The 23,184-nt window shown below is 55.4% G+C and overlaps 1 protein-coding gene across 4 annotated transcripts; it reads left to right on the top strand.

The window, feature by feature from the left end:
• The first annotated feature begins 3,327 nt into the window (after positions 1-3,327).
• Positions 3,328-23,180, top strand: FOSL2 (FOS like 2, AP-1 transcription factor subunit). 4 transcript variants are annotated; one of them, XM_059188735.1, is made up of 4 exons: positions 3,328-4,290; positions 14,305-14,556; positions 19,659-19,766; positions 22,167-23,180. In XM_059188735.1, the coding sequence occupies exons 1-4, from the start codon at positions 4,192-4,194 to the stop codon at positions 22,683-22,685; spliced, it is 978 nt and encodes a 325-aa protein (XP_059044718.1). In that variant the 5' UTR covers positions 3,328-4,191; the 3' UTR covers positions 22,686-23,180. The 4 variants fall into 4 exon arrangements, with proteins under 4 accessions (XP_059044718.1, XP_059044719.1, XP_059044720.1 ...); XM_059188736.1 differs by lacking the exon at positions 3,328-4,290 and adding an exon at positions 5,096-5,336; XM_059188737.1 differs by lacking the exon at positions 3,328-4,290 and adding an exon at positions 5,727-6,230.
• Positions 23,181-23,184: the final 4 nt, after the last annotated feature.

The following is a 23,184-nucleotide window of genomic DNA, read 5'->3' as shown; positions in this document are numbered from 1 at the left end:
TTTCCCTAAGCTGAGCCAGGAGGCTAGGCTGTTTATTTATTCAGCTGAGAATTAAGGAGCACCTCTAAGTGTAGGACCAAGTCATGTGCCAAGTAAAGTCCATGCTTTCTGGAGACGGGTAAGAGAGAAACAGAGACATGCCAGTAGGAGACAGGTCACGCAGTGTCCTGGTCAAGAGGAAGACCCTGGTGTCACAGAGGCTGAGCTGCGTTTCCACCCGGATCACTAACCCACTAACCAAATCTCCAGGACAAATGACTTAATCTCACTTTCTTGATCTGCAACCAGGGAATACTGTGCACCTCAAATATTCGTTAGGAGGACTGCACGAGACCGTTCCTGTAATCAGCCTGGAGCCTGACTCTTGGTGAGGGCTCCACGAAGCAAGAGGGCCTCTATTATTCTTGGTATGTTAGTCCGGGGAGCAGAGGCCCCTTCCTAACCGGGTTATCAGAAATGATTCCCCAAGGAGGCAATAAACTGGGCTTGGAGGTTGAATTCTCGGTTTGGCATTCATCTCTTGTCTGGACCCTAGGGCCAGTCCGCGCAGCACCAGGGCGCAACTCTGCGCGTCTGGCGCTTCCGGAATGAAAGGTGAGGGGCAGACCCAGAGCGCAGGCCTCCCGACCGGCAGAGGAAACCGGCCCAAGTTCTGGAGCTGGGGAAGACCGGGATCAAAGCGCTCCGAGGCAGGCCGGGCGCACCAAAGGGAGGCTAGCGACTTGCATCAGCACAGATTCCGTGATGCTCTGCAGACGTCTCGGTGCTGCCGGGCTTTACGGGAACCCACAAGAAAGGAAAGGGCCGGGGAGCAGGCAGGGCGGGGGCGGGCGAGGGCGAGAGGGTGCGCTCGCCCGCCCGCGCGCTCCCGGCGGCGCCGGCCGGGGCCTGGGCGCGCCCGGGACGGCGGAGGCAGCGGAGGAAGCTCCCGCTCCCTTTCCCCCTCCTCCTTTCCCCACTGCATTACTGGAAGGACTGTGTGGGAGAGACCCAGAAGCACCCGGATTTTCGAGCGCGGGGTGGGGGAGGGCCAGGCAGCCGCCGGTGCTCCAAGGGAAACCAAAAGTGCCTCTGTTCGCGCCGCTTCAGCACGCGGCTGCCCCCGGGAGGGTCCTGGGCGCGCCTAGCTTTGCAGCACATCCCCCAACCCCCACCAAGATCTCGCTAAGGCACCTTGCGAGGTGTGGCGGGGGGAGGGGCGTGTGGCGCAAGAGAGGACGGAGAGGCGAGTGAGAAAGTGTCACGATTTCTTTTCCTGCGCTCTCCCCGACACCGTCCCCACCCCCAGTTTTCTGGTTTAGCCACTGCCGCTGGGGAAAGGGCTGATCGGTTTTGCGTCAAAGAACTGCATTTACTCAGTCCTGCTGGGAGAGGCGCGTAAACACCCAGGCAGGCAGGACTCAGGGATGAAACGACAATAACAACAAACAAAACAACACCCCCCCTCCTCCGCGCAGTCCCCGCGGCCGGTGTGCACATCCGCTCGCCGCACACCTCTCCCCGGCCGCAGAGTTGGGGACTCTGCCCGGAGGGCGGCGGGCGGAGGTGTGAGGGATCTGGCCAGCTTCGCCTTGGGCGTCCTTGGGGATGGAGTTCAGGACAGAATGTGTTTTATAGCTGTAAACAATGACCCCGAGTATTGTTTGGGATTACCGTATCTTGGGGCCACTGGGGCGGCCAGATGCCGCCAGCCGTCCCGGAAACGCCAGCGCTTTATATAGAGCCCCGGGAAAGCTTTGAGTTCCCGGCTCTATTTTTCTTTCCTAGCAACTCCCCCACTTTACAGATAAGGAAACTGAGGACGGGATCTGTGACGTGTTACAACGCATAGCGCTTCACCAGGGCTCACGGTCTTCACATATCTTCACATCTTCGCGTCGGGTCCTCACAAGGACCCTGTGGGGGTACAGGTGACGCCTCGTAAGAGCTGGGTAAACCGAGACTAAAGCAGTGCCTGGACCAGGACCCAAGTTCCTGGACTCCCAGTACAGTGCTCCCCCGGGTCTTCTCTGCAGAAGAACTGAAGTTCCAGAGCTGGCAAGGGCCCTAGAGGGTCATGTTTCCCAACCCCTTCATTTTACAGGAAGAAACCGAAGCCCAGAATGGTTAAGGGACTCGCCCAAAGTCTCACAGCTCATAAATAGCACAGTCTGGCGTTCGTACTCCGAGGTCTGTGCTCTTTAACCCGCACCTCGCCCCGCCCCACCAGGCGAGGCGGGAAGACCCTGGAGTCCAGACTCCTTGCTCCCTGAACTTCCCTCCAAAACAGCTGAAGACAACGTTGGGGCACACCCTCTCCCGGGCCTGCCTCCCTCCCTTCTCTCTTTTTTTTTTTTCTTAATTCTTAACAGTCGAGTTTGCTTCTAACGCCCGCTTACTATTAGATGCGTCCTAATTGTCCCGCACACAGGGAAGCCGGAATGTCTTGACTGGTTAATTTCTTCTTCATGGCTACTCCTAACAAATTAATTGTAGGGCCGGGGGGGGGGGGGGATGTGTGTGTGTTCGGGGTGTGGGGGGGAGCAATGGGCAGCCAGCCACGCAGGGAAAAATAGGCAGGTCGGCCCCGCCCGGCGGCGCCGCGCCCCGCCAGGGGCCGGCCGCAGGGCGGCGCGGGTACCCTGCGCGCCCAGGGCGCCCGCTGCACCTGGCGGCGCCGCGGAGGGCGCCGAGGATCGCGCTTGGCCGCGCCCTCCCTGAGAGCGGCTCTGCGCGCCCGGCTCCCGGCCTCGCGGTGGCGCCGCGCTGAACCGCCCGTCTCGCTCTCCAGGCTGTGATTATTTTGTAAAACCCGGCGCCGAGGCCCGCGCGGCCGCACTCGGGGGCCCCGCCCCGCGCCCCTTCCCCGGGCGGTGGAGGGGAGGGGGAAGGCCGCGGCGCGCTCGGGAGCCGGCGAGGGAATCCCTCTCCCTCCACGTCACCCGAAAGCGAGGGAACCCGCACTCGCGTCCTCTAACGCAAATGACCATCTTTGGCAACGTGCGCCAATGGAACAGACCAAGGGCGCTGGGCTCGGGGGTGCGCGGGGGTGGGGAAGGGCCGGGACCGGGGCCGCCTCGATGCGCCCAGGCCGCTCGGGCGGTCCGCTCCTGCCCCGCCACCGCCTTTCTTCCCCGCGCCGGGTGTGCGACTGGCGTCAGCGCGGCCGGGAGCCGGGGCACGGAGGGGAGCGCTGCGCCCGCCTCCTCCCGAGCCTCTTCCTCCTCCTCCTCCTCCTTCCCCCCCCGCCTCCGCCTCCCCGCGCGCTCCTCCCTTGCAAGGTGGAGCCTGGAGTTGACGTGAGTGAATCCACATGGTACAGGGGCTGGAGAATAAAGAGTGTGGAGTTGAACTCGTGCCATTGTAGTGACTCATCTCGGGCAGAGCGCAGGGGCTCCGAGCGAAGCGACGGGCAAGTGAACGGCGCTCGGCGGGCCGGGGAGAGAGGCAGAGAGGCGCGGCCGGGCGAGGCGGCCCGTCCCGGAGCGGGCGCCGGGGAAGGGGTGCAGTCGGGCGCCGCAGCGGCGGTACGGGCAGCGGGGCCGCGTCCTTCTCAGCGCCAGCTCGGCTGGAACCGCGCGGGCCGGGCACGGGCTACCTTCTTCCCGCAAGTGTCCGAGCCGCTCCGAAACTCCGGCGGCGAGTCGGCCACAGGAAGTTTATTCTCAGCTCCTTTTCTAAAAGGAGGAAATAGAAGTTTCTCCCGGCGGGCAGCCTTTCTTTTCGCCTTTTTTTTTTTGTTTTGTTTTGTTTTGTTTTGTTTTTTCTTTGCCTTGTCTGAAATCGGGGGGCCCCCGGACCTGGCAGTCGTGATCCGCCGGGCTCTTATTCTTTTTTTTTTTTTAATTTTCAGTTTTTGATCGGACCGGCTGTCCCGGCTGGGCTCCGACTGCGCGCGGGAGCGGGAGGGCGCGCGCAGGGGAGGGACCCAGGGACGCGCGGACTTTTAGAGGGAGGGACTGGGGGGCCTGCCGGTCCCGCGGCGCTCGGAGGGCAGGAAAGCAGCGCAGCGCGAGGCGCTCGGGAGGCACGGTTCCCGGGCTGTCGCCGCCTCCCGTCCGCACCCGCCACCGTCGGGGAGCAACCCGGGAGCGAAGACCAGAGCCCGAGGCGCGGCCGGCAGGGAGCGAGCCCGCAGCAGCCGGTGCGCGGCCGCGGCGAGGGCGGGGGAAGAAAAACACCCTGTTTCCTCTCCGGCCCCCACCGCGGATCATGTACCAGGATTATCCCGGGAACTTTGACACCTCGTCCCGGGGCAGCAGCGGCTCTCCTGCGCACGCCGAGTCCTACACCAGCGGCGGCGGCCAGCAGGTAGGTGCGGGCCCCGGGTGCACCTGGCGGCGCGGGCCGACCCCCGCCCTCCTCTCGCCGCCACTGCCTCTTTTGCTTTCTTTTCCCGTTTTTGGCTTGGCGAGAAAATTCCTACGGGGTCACCATTGCAAGTTTTGGATTTTCGTGTTGTCCTGTCCACCCTTCTCCCCAAACACTTTTTTTTTTTTTAATTGGACCGAGGAGTGGGCTTGAAGAGCCGGCAAACCCTTTCCCTCACTCTACATCTTACCCAGACAAGCTCCTGGAATTGCAGCAGCAGCTCCCCTTCTCCGGAGCCTAACTCCTCTCCCAGAAATCCCTCCCTCCTCCCCACCCCCGTCACTTCTCCGCGGTGGGGGGGGGGGGGGGAATCTTTGCACCCACTGGCGCCTCCCGACATCCAAGGACTCCGTTCCTGCGGGAGAGCCCTCTCCCTCTCTTCCCCTGCTCTCCATCAGTATTAATTTCTGAAAGAGGCTAGGGATTCGGAAACATGGTTAGGCTCCTTCAAGTAATCCAGAGCGAGGGTGAGGGTTGTCGCTCTGGGAATAGGGTGCGAAGGTCAGGAAGGAGGAGGTCAGCCTTGATAGGCTCTGGCCCTGTGTCTTTGTGCCCCTGCGCCCATCCATCTCCTCTTGGGGTCAGAGAAGGAGCCTGTACTGCCACCAGAAGGGGCGCCTTGAGGGTCTGGGGAGGGGTACCTGGGGCAAGGACGCCTGCAGAGAGAAGTGGGGAGGGTGGCTGGAGGGGGAAGAGAGCTTGCTTAGGCTCCTGGGTGGTTCTGGAAGCGGAAAAACAACTTGTTTCTAAAGCAGCCGGACTGGTTTGCACTGGAAGGATTGTGCCTGCGATCTGTGTCTGTAAATACCAGAAGGGTGCTGGTGGGGTTAGTGGGGTGTCTGCCCTCTGCAGCAGCTGCCCCCCACCCCCACCCTCAGGCTTCAGAGGGAGCTGGCTTAGCAAACAAGGCCACTACAACCCGAAGCCCATCTGGGTCAGGATCTGCGGAATCTCTGGGCAAGTTGGCTACAGCAGGAGTTGCCCTGGTAAGACAGTGGCCTTGGCCTCTAGAAGCCAGCCAGCCAGTAGGGGCTGGGGTGGGCTTCCCCTGGAGGGGTGGATCCTGCCAGAAAATAAAATGGAAAGACATCGCTCTTTGGGATCTGAAAAGGGATACCTTGTTGCAAAGGGGTTCCCCTTACTTGGTGAGTCCCCAGAATGGCTTTTCTGTATCTCCCCTGGTGCCCCCACAAGCACCCACTGTAGAGAATCTAGTCGGTGCATTAAGGGAGCATTTGGGGCACCCTTTATAATGAGCAACAAGGTGATGTGTCTTAATCTTGTTTAAAAAGTGCTTTTGCTTGCTTTCCAGTCCCGTTGGTGGTTTTAATTGAATCTAAATATCATTAAGCAACGGGTCGGAGTCATTTATACCCATTCCCTTATTTTCCAATTCAACAAGCTGCCAAAACGTCCTTCTCCTCCTCCCTGGATCTGAAAGAGATCTTTTGATATCTTGTCTGTCCCTTTTGCTGCCGTTTTCCTGGCATTTACCACTGTAATATGACAATCTTGCCGCCTGGCTTTGCTCAGACCCTGGGGCCCAAGTGGGAAGTCAGACCGGACATCAGTGCCCAGATTGAATAATCTATGTCACTAGGGCTTTGAGCCCAGGATGTGAGCGGAGGCAATTCCCTGTTTTGGAAGAAAATCAGACAGGAAACCAGTGCTAGGAAGAAGGAAGAGAACTCAGTCCAGCAGGGTGTAATGGGGCCTCATTACCGAAGCAAAAAGCAGCTGTGGGCTAATTCCTAGCATGCTGTAACACACAAGGATTTTGCAATTAGTAATAACTAGTGCACGGGCTTCTCGCATAGACGCCTGCCTGTTTGGCCCAGCAGCTTGAGTGAGGTGCCTTTCAAACCAGAGGGATCGGCAAGGTAATGCGGCTTTGGACAAGTTTCTCAGCCTGTCCACTCCTAGGGAAGGAGGAGGGAGGAGGCGGGCGGGGGTGGGGTGGGGGAAGGTTTTTCCATCATCTCTCCAACTTGGAGCCAAGCTGTTCTGTGGTCCTCGGACGGACTTGAGAGGCTTTTGTTATTTCCCAAGTCTGCGCCTGGACCCCACCCGATCTCAGGCTCAAGGTAACTTTATTACATACCAGATATGACTTGTGATCACTTTATTTCTCTCAGCTTCTTTTATGGGGCGGCTTTCCTGGCATTTATACTGGGACTTCCACCTTTGTAGCGTCTCCGTGGACTGGTCGGTATAAGAAAAGAGGGTGCTCTGGTTTTCCCTTGGGCCAGGGAACATTATTTTTTCCCCATCTGTTTGTTTGTGGGGTCTGATAGTCCCGATAAGTTTGCTGCTGTTTACTCAAACCAAAACTTTCTTCTCTCTAGTTTAATAAAGCTTGATTTTAACACATGGCCATGAGTTCCAGGGACTTCGGAGGGGTGGGGGGCAGGTAACTCTATGTTGAAACCAGTCTTCTTGTATATGGCAGGAACTCCAAGCATGAAAAATATTTCCTGTTCCAGTTATAGTTTTAATCTCGAAGGCTGGTCATTGGTGATTTTGTTTCGTCAATAATCGTTGCACACACCTCCCCCTCCTGGCATTTTCTGTTTATTGTTGTTGTTTTCTCTCTCTTCTGAGTTTCCTAGGAAAACACCTCCCAGATATATGCCTTGCCTGGTTGCCCGACTATTACGGTTTCAGGGCTTGAGCATTACGCAATCAGCCAGTTACACAAACACAGGTCATTTCATAACTTGTTTTCATCAGCTGGGCCCCCCTTTTAATGAAAAAACAAAACAAAAACAAGACCCAGAACTTTTCCAAGGTTGCCATTTGTCGGTTCCTCAGATAACTTGTGAAAATAAACCAAGAGGGACAGTTCCTTTCTGGAATCAAGGAATACCAGGCTAGCTCTCTTCTTCGGCAGCCGCCCTTTCCCAAGAGACAGAAAGACAGACAGACAGACACACACACACACACAAAATTCCCCGGAGTGAACTTTTGCCAACTGTACCAGGCTGGGACATTCCTCACATCAAAGAACTTTTACCAGAAATGACTGTGATTCCCAAGTCAGTCCCAATCACACCTCTCTAGTGCCCCCTACGGGACATTCTTAGAAGAACTGTCTGGGGAAGGTATTTTTCCAGCCCCAGACAGTGTTAACTTGGTGAGTTTTCGGAATTCTTAGGATTTTTTTCTTTTTAATTTGGGACAAATAAATGCCATATATCTAACAGCGGTTAACTAGGAACTGCCTGACTTTTTGAAATGCAGTTTTTTTTTTTTAATCTGTTCTAAATAAAACCTGGTTCAAAAAGGAGTGCTTTTTTTCTTTCCCTATTTTGATGTTTGTCTTTTCTTTAGGGTGCCAGGAATTCAAATTCCCAAGGCTTGTTTTCTTGAGGTGTTTGTATTAGGACACAGGATTGTTTGGGGGAGGGGGGTTTCAGAATTGGTGGGAAGGTGGGAGGTGTATATTAGGGGTTTGGTGCCCCCCCTGGGGGGGGTTCTTTGATCTTATAGAGGTTGTAGATTAGGATCAAACAAAATGTTATCCCAGGAATTTGTCTGTTCAACTGATTCTTGATGGTGGAAGTCAGTGTCACTTTTTCATCAAAGTGAACGGGGTGAAGTAGCAGTCATGTATTGTTTGAGCAGAGGTTGAATTTTCCTCTCGAAACCCGAGTGCATTTCCATTGCTTTATTTCTGCCTGCCTTATTGTTCAAGGTGAGCATCAAGTTAAGAGTCTTGGGTTTGGTTTTTTCCCCCATTTCTTTTTTTTTTTTAAGATTTATTAGAGAACAGAAGCGGTAGGGGAGGGGCTGAAAGATAGGGAGAAGCAGGCTCCGCATTGGGCAGGGGGCTAGCCCTATGTGGGACTCTATCCCAGGGTCCTGGGATCATGACCTGGGCACTTGACTGACTAAGCCACCCAGGTGCCCCTTTTTGTTGCTGTCGTAATGCAAACACACCAGAATTTACACATCCAAATCACTGTGGTGCCCTTCGAAATTATTCCTGGCAGAGACCAACTACTACTTTGACTGCTGTGGCTCTTGGTCAGACTCAAGGTTTGACAACACTCCTCTTTTGGTATCCCCTTCAGCAAATTCTTTCAAAAACCCTCCCTGCTCACAGATCTTTGTCCTTTGAGGCTGGACTTTGATATTTGGAGATGTGACTTATAAGGACTCGAGTCTGTCATAGAAGGTCTGGGTGATCCCAGACTGGGTCCAAAGTCCAGTGGGACCCCGAGTCATCTTCGTCTCCCCGCTCAGGAGTCTTCCCTGGGAGAGAAGTCACCAAGAGCAGTCACCTAACCCTGAAGTAGGCACTTTTGCCATCCATACTTTAGATGTTTCTTTTCCTCTGTGAAACAGGAAGAAAGGTACTGGTTACGAGAATGCCAGAAGCTAACTTTGTGCTCTATTTGTTGAGAGAGAAAAAAATAGCATCATTCCTTTGTGGATCTGGCTCATCCTCTTTTGGGCCACAGCCTTTCAACGTGATGGCAGCTGCCTTGATTGAAGCAAATAGATGTCTTCCAAACCCCACTTGGTAACTCTCCAGCTCACTGGGCCTGAGAGGGAAGTGAGGCGTTCTCTTGCCCAGCACCATCTCTCTGGCTGGCACTTGGCCACGCTCACCCTGCTGTGGTTAAAGGAAAGATCAGATGCCGTGCGCTTCCGCTGACTGCAAAAGGGGTACACAGGATAGTAGGATTGCCACTCCCATCCCTGCCATGCTTTGGAGTGGGGTTTCTCACTGGAAGGGTCCTGGGAAGAAAGAAACTGGGGAAATTGGGTGGTAACTCCATACCGGCCACGTTCTTCTGGCTGTTTTTCTTTTCTTCCTTTGCTTTGTTTTGCTTCACCCTGGCAGTGAGGACCAAGAGGAGACTGTGGCTCTTTTAAGTAAACCTGGGAAAGAGAGGAAGCTGACAGGAGACCCATCACCTGAGGGAGTGTTTGTGTGCTGTGAAGTCGGGGGGAATCCCGAGTTATTAGCAACCATTTCCATTGTGACACAAGTGGCTTTCTTCAGATAGGAAAGGTCAAAGTGCTGTCCAGTGCATACTCTGTGAAGACGGGTTGAATTCCATATAGAAGACTTTGGAATCTTCTCCAAAGAAGAAATAGAAACAGAGAACATTGGAGTCAAGCTTGACCTCAGTTGGGGTGTTCTGGGATGTTTGAAGCAGGAGTTGTCCCTTTTGCTCTTCCCCTGAGCCAGTCTGTAGAAATTTTGGAACTTTTCCCATGCTGTGAGGTTTTTTTTTTTTTTTTTTTTTTTTTTAATGGGGCTTTAGGGACACCTGGGTGGCTCAGTCAGTTAAGTGTCTGCCTTCAGCTCAGGTCATGATCCCAAGGTCCTGGGATGGAGCCCCACGTTCGACTCTGTGCTCCCTGGGGAGCCTGCTTCTCCCTCTCTCTCTGCCTGCCTTCCCCCTGCTTGTGCTCTCTCTCTCTCAAGTAAATAAATAAAATCTTCTTCTTCTTCTTTTTTTTTTTTTTAAAGGGTAGTTTCTTAAGAGAAAGAAGCCAGCCCCTTTCCAGACATCTGTAGTCATACCTGCCTGCTGAGACAGGTCACTAGTATTTCTGCGGTTCGTGGCTTGAGTGCTTGGGAGCCCAGTTGAGAATCAGTGTGATGGAGAGATGCCTGGCCGAGTGGATAGGCTGACAACACTGACCCTCCATGCATCCAAAATGCCATTTCTACCCAGCGCAGGAATTTCTGGCCCAAGCCCTGTTCCAATCATGTCTGTAGGAAATGAAAACCCAAAACCTACTTCCTAGACCCTTCTGCAAAAGGCGATGGTTGTGACCCTCATTTCTGAATCCAAAGCCCAGCTGTCAAGTTCAGGAAGATCATTTTTCCAAACCAGAAAGTGCTAGGCTGCAGGGACTTCTCTGACCTGGTGAAGCTGGGAGACTGTAGAGCACTGTGTTTTGAGGTGTCTTCCTTAGAGACTCTGGGAGCAGGACTGGACAGCCCCACAGCACCCTTAAATAGGGGTGCTTCAGGATAAAGAGGGGTATTTATGATGCCCACAAACCCACAACAAAGCTTGTAAGGGCTTGAACTTCAGCTTCTTGGTCTGGAGTTTCAAGCTGGTGAATGAGATTCCCTGAGTTAAAGGAAAAGTTCTCTCTCTGTCTCTCTGTCTTTTTCCTTTCTTGTTTCCTCTCTTTATTCTTTCCCCCAACCCTGATACTTAGGAGAGGGAATGGTCCTCTAGAAGGGGGGTCCCCAAAGCACAGCCCCAGTGTTTTTGTAAATAAGATTTCACGGAACACAGGCACACCTGTTTGTTTACGCACTGTCCCCAGCAGAGTTGAATAGTTGCGACAGATACCGCGTGACCCACAAAGCCTAAAATATTTAGTATGTGGCCTTTTACAGCCAAAGTTTGTCACACTTCGCTCTAGGAGGTCCGTGGGGGGAAGTTCGTCCTTTTATAGGCATTCTTGCCCACCCAGAAGTCAGCAGGATGACATAGTCAAATAAAGCATTTGGGGGCTTTGCCAGTCTGGAAGGCCACCCAGCCATCCAGCATCTTCTGCCCTGTCCCTGGAGGAGGGGCTTCCAAGGGGCAGGGGCTGGAGAGCCTCAGGGGACTCAAGTGAGGTCCAGACTTACCTCCTCTATCCCCCCTCAGCACACACCTGGTGCTGTGGCAGGGCTCACACGGCCCTCATGCCCACAGCCCAGAAATCCTATCTTGGTTTCTGTGTAATATAACCCTTAGTATAACCCTTTAGTATAACCCTTCCGTAGAGAACGGTGACTACTCCCAGCACGGTATTTGACCGATTCCTGGGTCTGTTGGCGAAGAAGAGTGCCCGGCTGACTCCTGGGACCACAGACCACTCGCCTCACCTCTTCTCACCTACTTCCGGGAGGCTTTCTGGGCAATACCTCTGGAGGGGAGACAAGTCCCATCGCCAGATCTCCTTGAAACTTTTGGGAGCCTCTCAGGCTCCTGGAGGAGACACAAGCCCTCTCGATCACAGCCCCAGTCCTCTCTGGGGTTGGGACACTGTTTTCTGTGTGGTTTAGAGCCAGTGTGTTATCCAGATGGCTTTACCTCCTTCCGAAACAAGTTGTACCCGCACTTAGAGGCAGTCATTACCTAGTGCCTTGTTTTTACTGCTGTCTTGTTTTGTCTAGACCAAGCCATTGCTGCAAGGAATCTGGCTGAAGGCCAGGTAGCACGTTCTGGAGACCCAGAGTGAGGACCCTGGAGGGCCCAAGGGGCCCCAGGGTGGCGGGGCGTGTGTGTGTGTGTGTGTGTGTGTGTGTGTGTGCGCGCGCGCGCGCGCGTGCTGCGAATCATCCACTTATTCCCAAGGGATCTCAGCCTCCCAGATGTGCTTCAGGTTTTCTGCTTGCTTCCCCTAGGCTGAAAAGGGAGCTCTTTTGTTTGTTGAAATGAGGAGCGATTTTCTTGGAGGGTTTATTGAGAGAAAAGCTGACCATTCCCTCTGTGGCCCTCATGCTGGATGCCTCAGGTGTTCTTCAGACCCAGAACCTGACTTGGGGAGAGAAATGTAATAAAAATGTTGGGTGGTTCCTGGGAGTGGGAAGCTGGCGGGTTTTCCTGGAGCCCCAAGCAGAGTGCGCAGGCGCAGTGACGAGACGCCATCATGGTGGTGGTGGAGGTGATGGTGAGGACGGGGCCGCCTTCCATTTGCTTGGCGCGGTATTTCTCAACCCCCGCTCTGCATGTTAGAATCTCCTCAGGCATTTTTTTTTTATTTAATACCTTATCAGAACCCCACCCCAGACGTGTTATTTTAGAGCTCTAATGGCAATGCCGGCTCCAACGTTGGTGTTTTGAAAAGGCTCCTTAGAATATTCTAATGGGCAGCCACGGGTGAGAACCACTGGTGTGCTTTTATAGCCAGTGATTACAAGTAGCTACATATTTAATCCTCATGATGGTGTGGTGAGTTGTGTGTTCGGATTCTCCCTCACAGACAGGGAAACAGTCCTCCGTGATTCTGTGAAGGCCTCAAATCCAGGCCTCCTGCCACCTCCCCCCTCCCATCCAGCCCCCAAGAGAAACGGAGCTGTCTGGGCCTTTATGCTTCTGCACACTCAGCCACACTTCTGGGCTTTCAGTACTCTGCCTCTTCAAGGCCCAGCTCAGTTGTCCACGTTTTCTCCTTGAAGACCGTTTCCTGCTTGGATTCTTCCTTGTTCATTGCATCCTTCTTATACACACACACACACACACACACACACACACACAACACACACCCCCAGCTCAGTCAGCTCCTGATAAAAGCCGAGTTGTCTTTGCCTTCCAAGATGACTCAGAATCCTTTGTACTGGGCAGCTCTTCTCCTAGAATTCCAGAATCCATTGCGCGGGTAGCTTCACAGAATCCCAGGATTCCTTGCCCCGGTGGGTCTCCTTGTGGAATCCCCAAATCCCCTGTGCTGGGTTGTGCTTTCTTCACTGAACGCCCTTGGCCTGGGACCCTGGGGCATTCTGAGAAGTGAGGCAGAGACATCCCCCCTGACCCAGACTGGGGCCACCCAGCTGGCAGGGGAACGAGCAAAGAAGGGGCCCCAACTCCCTCAATTATAGTCAGGGGCTCGAAGTCCCACTTTATTTACACAACAGGAACCCAGGTGTCATCTGTCACGAGGGACAGAGACAAGGCAGCTGGCTTTGCTACTAATACTTCTATTTCTGGTTGGTCTGACCAGGCCAAGAGAGGGGGGATGCTATAGTCCCCATGACGATAGTAGGATTTTATCTGGGGTCAGATCTATGGCCTCTTCAGGAAGAGGGACGGTCTGTAGGGTCTCTTGGCAGGGATGAGCTGATGCTCTGAGGGCAGTAGGGGTGGGTACCAGCACCTGGGTCTGGATTTCCAGGAAGCAGAAAGCAATGCACAGTACCTTGTATAGCACCATGCAGGAGAGTCCTGTCCTCTTTGTCAGGCTGAACCGTATTTGAGTCCTGACCCACCCCTGCTTAGGAGCAGGGTGACCTTGGATAGGTTACTCAATCTCTCTACGCCTAAATTTCTGCCTCTAAAATGGAGATAATGGTAGTTCTTACCTCAGAGGGAGAATTAATCAGATAATTGAGGTCAAAAACTACCAGGGTGACCCATCATTTAGTAAGTACTCAGTAAGTGACATTATTATATTCATCATGTCACCTACCAGGTTAGGGAAGAAAGGATTTGCAGAACCTATGTGTGGAAAAAGGAATCACCTGAGGAGGAGGGCTCCCACTGGGGTGCTTTCCTCCTGAAAAGCTGGGAGCCAGGGAGGCGTGGGGGCAGGGAGCTCTTTCCCTTCTCCCTCCTCGCACTTTCTAGTAGCTGGCCCTGAAGAAGGGCCAAGACCAACTGCTGAGGAGCGTGACCCATTTTAGTGTTTCTACTCTGTCATCATCTTATATTTTAAATAGAATGCTTCCTGCAGTATGTTCCGGAGAGTTCTGCAAGATGGTCTGGGCATAAATTAAGAGACAGAAAACTCTGAGCTAGCAGCACTCAAGTTTCACACAGACACATCTATGAACGCAGATGGGTTTGTCGGTAGGTAGAGAGAGACACGGTGTGTCTGCTCCAAGCCAGATGGCGGTTGAGGGCCAGGAGGAGGACAAGGACACAAAGGCTACCACTTTCCAGTCTCAGGAATTGGAGGGCACCTTTTCATGGACCTGGCCTCCCCCTGGATGGGGTCACAGCCCCATCCTATACCTATTTGAACTTCCTGGTGATTATTGTTGCCCCAAAGCTGTTGGTTTGCAAATCTCCTCAAGGGGTCCCCAGCCCCCGTACCCTGGGGGCTAATTGGCAGGTGACCCAGAGGCTCCTTAGGCCAGGGGGAGGGCTGCTGTGCAGACGTGGGCATAGCTGGCCCTGAAGGCCCCTGGGAGGGCCTGCTGAGACCACGAAGTTGTCCTCTTCTGCTCCATGCTTATTGGCTCAACACGGTTTTCTCTCCTCATTTCAGAAATTCCGGGTAGATATGCCTGGCTCAGGCAGCGCCTTCATCCCCACCATCAACGCCATCACGACCAGCCAGGACCTGCAGTGGATGGTGCAGCCCACGGTGATCACCTCCATGTCCAACCCGTACCCTCGCTCGCACCCCTACAGCCCCCTGCCGGGCCTGGCCTCTGTCCCCGGGCACATGGCACTCCCGAGACCCGGTGTGATCAAGACTATTGGCACCACTGTGGGCCGCAGGAGGAGAGATGAGCAGGTACGTCTCAGATCAGTGGAAAGCAGACATGTGGGGGACTTTCAGGGCCTGGTAATACAGTGTTTTTCTGTGATCTGCTGGGGAGCTGGGTCGGTGTCCTGGGAGCACCGAGGAGAAGAGGGGATTCGGGACCAGGGGCCTGTGACCCTTCCTCGTGGGAAGCAGAGCTGAAGGCCTGAGAGTTTGACCTGGCTCTGTCATCTTGCTCATGTCGCTGAGGCTCCCCAAGTCTCAACTCCCTCAGTGCAAAATGGGGATAATGGTGCCTATCACATAGGACTCGTCGCCACTCAAATGAGACCATGTGTGGGAAAACAGCGCTGCGTGTGGTGCGGTCTCAGCAGATGGGAAGCACTGTTGGGACATGTCTTTCCCTGATCCATGGCAGGACACACAGCCAACGAAGCCCTAGCCAGAAACTTTCGGGGGTTAGCCCTGCGTTGTCTCCTGGTGTCTGGTGTGGGGGAAACACTCAGCAGACCTGAAGGGTCACCCTCCAGGCCCACAGTACTTGCCTTTCCTCCTCGGTGTCCCAGGCCTCCAACTTGAAGCAGAAGCCCATTTCAAGTACCTACAATGCCCCTTCCAGAAGGGCAGTGATTTTGGAGTCTTTGGAGTCAGACGGCGTGTGTCGGGGGTGAGGGGAGAGCAGGTCGGATGTCGGCTTTTTTTGCCCTCCGAGGGCTCAGCTTTAAGAAGGCATCTGCCTGGCAGGGAGGGACATGAGACAGCGTGGGCTGCTGCTTCTAGACACCATCTACCACTATTCCAAGGCATACCATCTCTATCAGTAGGGAGCCAGGGTAGTGATGGGCCCCCTGATTCCCAAAAGAAAAATCAGAATCATGCATAAAAAGGGGGGTGAGCCTCCTAAGGGCCCCGTGGATCCCCCTTCACAAACGATTCAACCAAAGCCTAGACAAACCTGCCTGAGGCTATTTGGCAAGACTATGGGAAGTCTGAATTAGAACCCAGTTCCCTGGACTCTCTGAACAGTGCTCTTTCTACAATACCATCTCACTGTGGATCCAGGGAAGGAAAATACTTTAGCGGTGGGATCCTTTTTTCAAATGAAACATTCACCTGGTGAGTCACTCCTCTCCATGTCCACCACTGTCCACTGGCGCTCTGGGATCCCAGTGTCCCCATACAAGAATCTTTCACACATGGTCCTCCATGGGTAATCATGGATCCAGTGCCAACCCAGGATACTGAGGACTGCAAGGGTCCCTGCTCTGAGGAACCGGGAGCATTCATAGGATCTCCATTCCTCTGAGGCTAAGGCTGGGCTTGGCCTCCCCTCCATGCTGGTTTGTTCTGTTAATGGCAGGACTCAGCGCAGAGCAAAGCATGATGGTTGTTGGGCTTCCGCTGCTGGGACAAGTGACTACTATCCCCTGTGCTATTGCTTTCCAAATTGTAGATGTAAACATTGCAGTAGCCGTGATTACACTGTCCTTTAAATTACGCTTCCTTCGGGAGCCCAAGATGTCAAGCTTTATAGTCACCAATGACCTGGATTCCACTCCCCAACTTATGTAAGTGACCTCAGTGAGAGCGGGTTTTCAAAAAAGCAAGATGTGCTGAACACTCTGCATTCTTTTCTGGGCCTAGTTCACACCTAATTTAGAAGCTTGCACCTGAAATAGACTTTGAAGAAAAGCTTTTCCAATTTTCCCTCTGTACCCATTTCACAGATGAGGAAACAGAGGTCCAGAAAGGAGAAGGGCTCTGTTGAGGGCGATGCTATGAGTAAGTGGCTGAGCTGGGGCTGGAATCAACCTCCCCTGACCTTCAGCTATGTGGTTTTCCCACCATACCACCTAGGCGTGCCTTAAGACAATCTGTCTGGAGAATTTCCTTCCTTTTCTGAGAGGGAGGGAGAGAGCCACATCAGTCAGGAATTCAGACAATCAGCCAGCAGCTTGGAGGAAGCCTGGACAGTAGCATCCTCGAACCTCGGCTTTTTGCGTCCCTAGCCCAGGGGTCTTCCTCTGAACTGATTCTGCCTGCTTGACCTCCCCCAGGGAGAGGAGCCTGTTCCCCAGAGCCAGCACGGTGCCTGCCTGCCCTCCTCAGAGCCTGCCCAGAGGCTCCCTCTGAGGCCCGTGATGGTGACTGAGGAGGCAGGGAGCCGAGGGTGTGTGGCTTGTGGGTGTGTCTGCGGTGGTGCTGACACACTCTAGTTGTGACCATGTTGGTGTCACCACCCCTCTACACTTCCTATGCTGACAGCTCCCACAGGCTGCCCCATATCTTACAGATAGGGGAGAGACTTCTAGGCCAATCGGAAGGCCAGAAGTTGTCCGGAAGCCCCCAAAGGGGAAGGGAGGCTGAAAGGGGCAGCAACCAGCTCTGCGCCTTTTCTGCCCCTCATCAGTGACGGATGGGGGGCTCGTCTGGGCCTCAAGGGGAGCCCCAGTAGCCCTTTGAGTAGTGAACCCTGAATGCAGGACTGCAGGGGGCCTAGCAAGGCTCTTGGTAACTGTTGGGCTCAGGGTGAGACAGGTTTGGGAGCAGCACAGATTCAGGGCCTCAGCCGAGTGGCCTCATGACCTCAGCTAGGCAGCCGGTCCCCACACAGAGCAGGGTACCCAAGTTTGTGGACACTGGATCTCCAGTTCACCTGGACTCTTACAGGGCTCTGAAAAAGCATCAGCGAGGAGACCTCTGAATTAGTCTTCTCCCTTCTAGCACTTTCTAGGTTAGAAAGGGCTCTCAGAGTGCGTCTCATCTGATCATCCCAGAAACTTTGTGGAAGGCAGGGCAGGTCCCAGTAATCCATATTCTAAATGGGAAATCTGAGGCTCAGAAGGTTGGGTGATTTGTCCGAGGCCACACAGAATGGCCCCGTCGGCGTTCTGCACCCAGGCCGCTTTAGACCTCCCAGAAGAGAGAATGTAGAGCCTTTGGCTCTGCCGGGGAGGTGGAGGGTTTCAGAGGCCGGGACTGAAGCCGGGGCTGGAGGACGGAGGGGCAGCCGGGACGAAGTGTGGGACTCTGAGAGCAGGCCTTTGCCGGGGGTCTGGGGGGCTCACAGAGATGTTAGCAGCTGGGCGGGCTCTGTGGGCCCCTCCTGGAGGCTGCTGCAGGGGGAAGGCACACAGCAGGGGTGGAGCTGGTGGGCGAGGGGAGCTGGGCCTGGTTCTTAACCCCAGTGAGGTGGGGTCTCAGAGGCGGTGAAGGAACCTGGGGAGGATGTCCCAGGAGGGAAGGAGGCCCTCGTTGGCCTCTGTGGGAACGCAGCTCAGCCAAAGCTCTGGGAGATGGACCTGAGGTACCAGGAGGCCGGCAGGTCTCCCTGTAGCCTGCCAGGCTTCCTGTCTCCCTGTGGGCCACGCGCCTTGACTACTGGGGGTGGGGTGTGGGGTGGGGGTGGATTTGCAAGTTGAGAAGGTGTGATGAGCTTCTCTGTGCTCGGGGCCTGAGGCCTCAGAGGGACTTTATATCTGAGCCATTGACTGGCATGTTTCTGTGCCAGCGTTTGGAGAATTCGATGTGGGACTCTGGCCTCTTGGTTGGGGCCACAGGGCTTCCTCAGTGTAGACAGCGATGGGATTGTCCTCTCCAAAGCTGTGCCCTGCTCTGCTGTTTTGGACATCACAACAACAGACCTGCAGGGCTATGAGGAGGCCTGGGGACTCTGACCTGGGCCCAGCCAGGGCCATGCCTCCCTCCCTCATGGGTCGCCTGGCAGTGGAGGAAGCATCTCCCAGTGGGGCAGCCCTTCTCACGTCCAAAAGTGGCTTTGGCTTTTCCCCCACGTTGTCCCTTGAGGGTGAGATCCAGATCTTATACCCCATAGAATCTTCTAAGCCCCCAGGACTATGTGTGTACTTGGCACATGGTAGGGATGCCGTCATTGTCTGCAAACAGCATGGGATGGCCTTTCTTTTGGGATTACTTTCTGCCTTGGCCCACGGCCTTGTGTCACCTCTGCGTGCCAGGGGACACTGGGGTCACAGGAAGGGCTATATGTAAACAGAGCTTCTGCTTTGAGTCTCAGAGCAAAGGTCTTGCCCTGGGGCATGAGTCACGGGCCCCTAACCAGCCTCCCTGTGGAGAGCTAGACTGTCAGCTCTGCACGGGTGTCTTAGTTCATGTGGTTCTCTGATAAATCTTGAACCCCTGAAACCATGCCTGGCACCTGGAAGAAGCATCTCTTTGGTTGAATGAATGGACATGGTGGGTAGCAGGACAGAACGTGCCTGAGGGTTCCTTTTCCTTTTGCCTGTCCTATCCAGCCTAGCCTTGTGCCGGGCGCACTCTTGAGTCCTCTGGGTTGAATGGTGGGCAGCTGGCCCTCTGGGGCGGGGAGACGACATTGGGAGAGGCATCCTTGGCCTACCCCCCGGCCATAGTACATTCCCCCCAGGGTGGTTCTTATTCTGGGCCTAGCTACTTAACCAAATGGGGATAATGAGGCTTGCCGAGCTGGCAGAGCGTTGGGGAGGAGTAATTAGCCAGGGTTTGGAAGAAGCTGTTTAAGTGGGTGAGGCCAGGCCTGGCTGGCATGAGGGGACTCTGGGGACATGGCCCCAGCTGCTACTTCTCTCTGGCCTTGGCCAGGAATCAGAGCTGACATGACAAAAGCTATCATCTTGCCTAGGCTGATGAGTCCCTGACAGGTCGGTGCCTTGGTCTCCCCTCAGACATGGGATGTCACCTTCCAGGCTGGGGCCAGCTGTCAGGGCCCTCCCTGGGGGTCCCAGCAGTGAGCTGCCAATTCTGGGACTGCCGAGCCCAGCCACACTTCTCTTGCCTGTCTCCCTCCCTGCACACACAGTCCCAGAAGGGCTTCTTTCCTTCTTTGTTTAAAGATTATTTATTTGAGAGAGAGAGAGAGAGAGAGCGCGTGCACTAACAGAGGAGTGGGAGAGGGAGAGAGAATGCCATGTGGATTCTGTGCCAAGTGTGGAGCCTGATGTAGGGCTGGATCTCATAACCCCGAGATCATGACCTGAGCAGAAACCGAGAGTCAGACACTCAACCAATGTGGCATCCAGGTGCCCCCCAGAAGCGTTTCTTAAATTACAGCGAGAAAGCAAAGCTGCTGAATCATGTACCCAAACCTAATCACAGTCCTTGACCCTGGCCTCTAGCTATCGCCTGAAGAGGAGGAGAAACGCCGAATCCGGAGGGAAAGGAACAAGCTGGCCGCAGCCAAGTGCCGAAACCGCCGCCGGGAGCTGACGGAGAAGCTGCAGGCGGTGAGGAGCTCTGTGTGGGGCGGGAGCACTTCCAGGGGGGTGAGAGCAAGGGCCTCGGGGTTCCTGGCCTCCCATCCTCTCCTCGTCCTCTGGTGGCCTAGAGATGAGCCAGTGCAGATAGAAAGGGTCCTTCCTTCGAGCGCACAGGTTTAGCATTGCCCTGATGGAAGAAGAGAGAGGGAGGGCGGGAGCTGGCCTTCGCACCAGGCTGGGCCCCACGAGGGACCCGAACAGCCTGCTGGGGCCTCACACCCTCTCTCATTCAGCATCTAGGCATTCCCTGCTCTTGAACCTCCTGAGGCCCCTGGGTGAGGGATGGCAGAGGGAGCCAGTGCGGGCCCAGACCTGCCCCCTCCAGGGCTGTTTCCCAAGGTTCCAGCCGCCCCCATGCCTACCACCAGCCAGAGTGGCCCCGGCTAGCTTAAGGGAGCTAGTTTGGGCAGGGGGAGACCTGCCCCTTTCAGCTCAGCAGGGGTTTTGAAGCTCTCTGGGTCTCATGGACACGGTCACGTGCTAGCTGAGTTGTATGTACTCCCCTGGGGTTTTCTCATACCCTTCACGGCAGAAGGGTTCCCCACCTCTGCCGTGAGCCGGAAGCTGTCGCCTTGGTAGCTCATCACTCTGCCCTTGTGAGTCACTCTCCCCTGCTGCCTAATTGCCCACACCTGGGGGCTGTGGCCCTGCCCTTCCCTCTCAAAAGCCTGACCTGACCAACATCATGTAACGCCCTCCAGAGCCTAGCCATACAGGATGGGCCGAATGGCACGGGGAGGAAGCCTAAAGCCAGGACTGACTGTCCCTGGTGGAATGTTTTCAAAGTGAGCAGACGAGAGACTGTTGGCGGTTTTTACTGTGACCGGCCAGGGAGCAGCTCTGGAAGTCAGTCACCTTGCCCATCCGTGACTTGACTTAATGCTCCCGGTACCATCCCCCGCGCCAGCTTCCCTTCATCCATCCCGGAGCCCTCGCTCTTGGGGACAGACGTGTTCATGTGAATTCCCCGTAGACGGCAGGGATGTCCGGTGGAGGTGTGTGTGCGAGCATGGGGAGGACCAGCGGGAGCTCTCCCGCACTAGGTGAAAAGATCCTTTACTGACCAGTGCTCCCTGGGTAGACTCCCCCCCGAGGGAGTCCTCCCCACCACTAACTTTCTAAGGGGGCAGGTCCTCTGGGTCTACCCTGGGTGCTCCCCACCTCTAACCCCAGAATAGCCTTTCCTCCGGGGCCCGCTGCTTTCCTCCCCTCCCTCCCCCAGAAGCCTCACACCCGACTCCCCCGCCACCCCACCCGCCCCAGCCACCCAGGCCCCGAGCCACATCCTCCACAGGAAACCTCTCATAAGCTCATGACGTTCGTCAGACCCTTGAGACAGATGGAAACTTTTTTTCACCGTGGAATATGCTGTTCTCTGCTCCGTGAGGCTCTGGCCCGTACCATCTCATTCTGGAACAGGACTCTGTTAGGGGAAAAGTGGGGAGGAGGCCCGTGACACACACCTTTTCGTCTTTCCCACCCGCTCCCCGCCCCCGCCTCCCCGTGGGCTTTTGTGGCTTCTCTCTGGCTTTGTGTCAGGGGAGGGCCCTGAGCCCCTTGCCGTGGGACCCTGCCAGCCTCAGCCTGCTCTGGCTGCGGGCTTCCTCATCTGTTAAAGCGCCGGGACCGAACGGAATGTTCTCCAAGGGTTCTGTGAGTCCTGAATCACATGCTTCAGAAATTAGAGCAAAAAAGGGAAGTGGGGCAGTGCCGATTTAGCCGGGACTGCTGGAGAACTTCCTGCCTGCCCGGTGCCGTCCTCAGCTGGTGTGTGCAGCTGAGAGGCTGGTGTGGACACCGCCGCAGGCAGGCTGGACCAGGTTGAGGGAGCATGAGGAGGAGAGAGGGCTGGGCCTGCACACCTCACTGTGACACTCCTTCCCCCCCGCCCCGGGGAACTGGGGGCAGTCCTGGCACTGAGGCGGCCGGGCATGGTAGCATAGGGACCCTGGAGTTGGATACATTGGGGTCAAGTCTGGCCTACCCTACCTGCTTGCTCTGTGACGTTGGGCAAATTAACAAACCTCTCTGAACCTGTTTCCTTATCTGCAAAATGAGTTGATTTGAAATCACCTGCTTCAGGAAGCTTCTGGAGGTTTGCTCGCCCTCTATCATAATTATCATTTCATCCTTCCTCCAAGCCTACTTTCCACCTTTCTCAGACCGGAGTTTGAGACCTAAAAGGCATCTTGAGCCCCTAGGTGTTTGAGAAGTGGTGGGGTCTGTGGCTGGGGGGCCTGAGCTGGCTGCTTTCACAGCTCTGGGTTTCCCTTTCTCACCTGGCTTCAAACCTCCTGCCCCACCCCCTACCCCCCAGCAGGTCCCTGGCAGGTTCCTGCCCCTCACTCACCTCTCTTCCCTCTGCAGGAGACAGAGGAGCTGGAGGAGGAGAAGTCAGGCCTGCAGAAAGAGATAGCCGAGCTGCAGAAGGAGAAGGAAAAGCTGGAGTTCATGCTGGTGGCCCACGGGCCTGTGTGCAAGATCAGCCCCGAGGAGCGCCGATCGCCCCCCGCCTCCGGGCTGCCGGCCCTGCGCGGTGGGGGCGGGGGAGTGGGTGCCGTGGTGGTGAAACAGGAGCCCCTGGAAGAGGACAGCCCCTCCTCCTCATCGGCGGGGCTAGACAAGGCTCAGCGCTCTGTCATCAAGCCCATCAGCATTGCTGGGGGCTTCTACGGGGAGGAGCCCCTGCACACACCTATCGTGGTGACCTCCACGCCAGCCATCACTCCAGGCACATCGAACCTCGTCTTCACCTACCCCACCGTCCTGGAGCAGGAGTCGCCTGCGTCACCCTCCGAGTCCTGCTCCAAGGCTCACCGCAGAAGCAGTAGCAGTGGGGACCAGTCATCAGACTCCTTGAACTCCCCCACCCTGCTGGCTCTGTAACCCAGCTCCCGGGGGGTCCTCGTCACTGCCTCCTTCCCAGGGACCAGCACCTTCAAGTGCTCCAGGGCCATGAGGGCAAGAGGGGGACCCTGCCAGAGAGCTGCCCGGCTCTGGGGAGACCTAGGTGGGATTTTGCTGGAGGACTTCAGCGATCTCTTAGAAGTCATGGGACCTCCTCCCTTGTTCATCTTGCAAAGCAAATCCTGTTTCTTGAAAAGCCTTGGAAAACTCGGTTTGGTGGACTCAGGCATCTCTCCGGCTTCTGAAGAGCCTGCGGCTGGTATGGACCGTTCCTGTCCCTTTGTTACGCTACGTCTCTGGAGTGATGGTGTCCTTCCCCGCCCCACCCAGCATGCTCAGTGCCTTTTGGTTTCACCTTCCCTCTACTCACCTCTTCCTCCCCCCAGTGTCAATTTCACTTCCTCTTGGTTTTTATCAGATTTGCCATGACATTTCATCTGGGTGGTCTGAATATTAAAGCTCTTCGTTTCTGGAGATG

Source organism: Mustela lutreola, chromosome 9 (assembly GCF_030435805.1).
Source record: "Mustela lutreola isolate mMusLut2 chromosome 9, mMusLut2.pri, whole genome shotgun sequence".
Taxonomy (NCBI): Eukaryota; Metazoa; Chordata; class Mammalia; order Carnivora; family Mustelidae; genus Mustela; species Mustela lutreola.
Note: the sequence above shows the minus strand (reverse complement) of the source record. Positions and strands in the feature narration are given on the sequence as shown.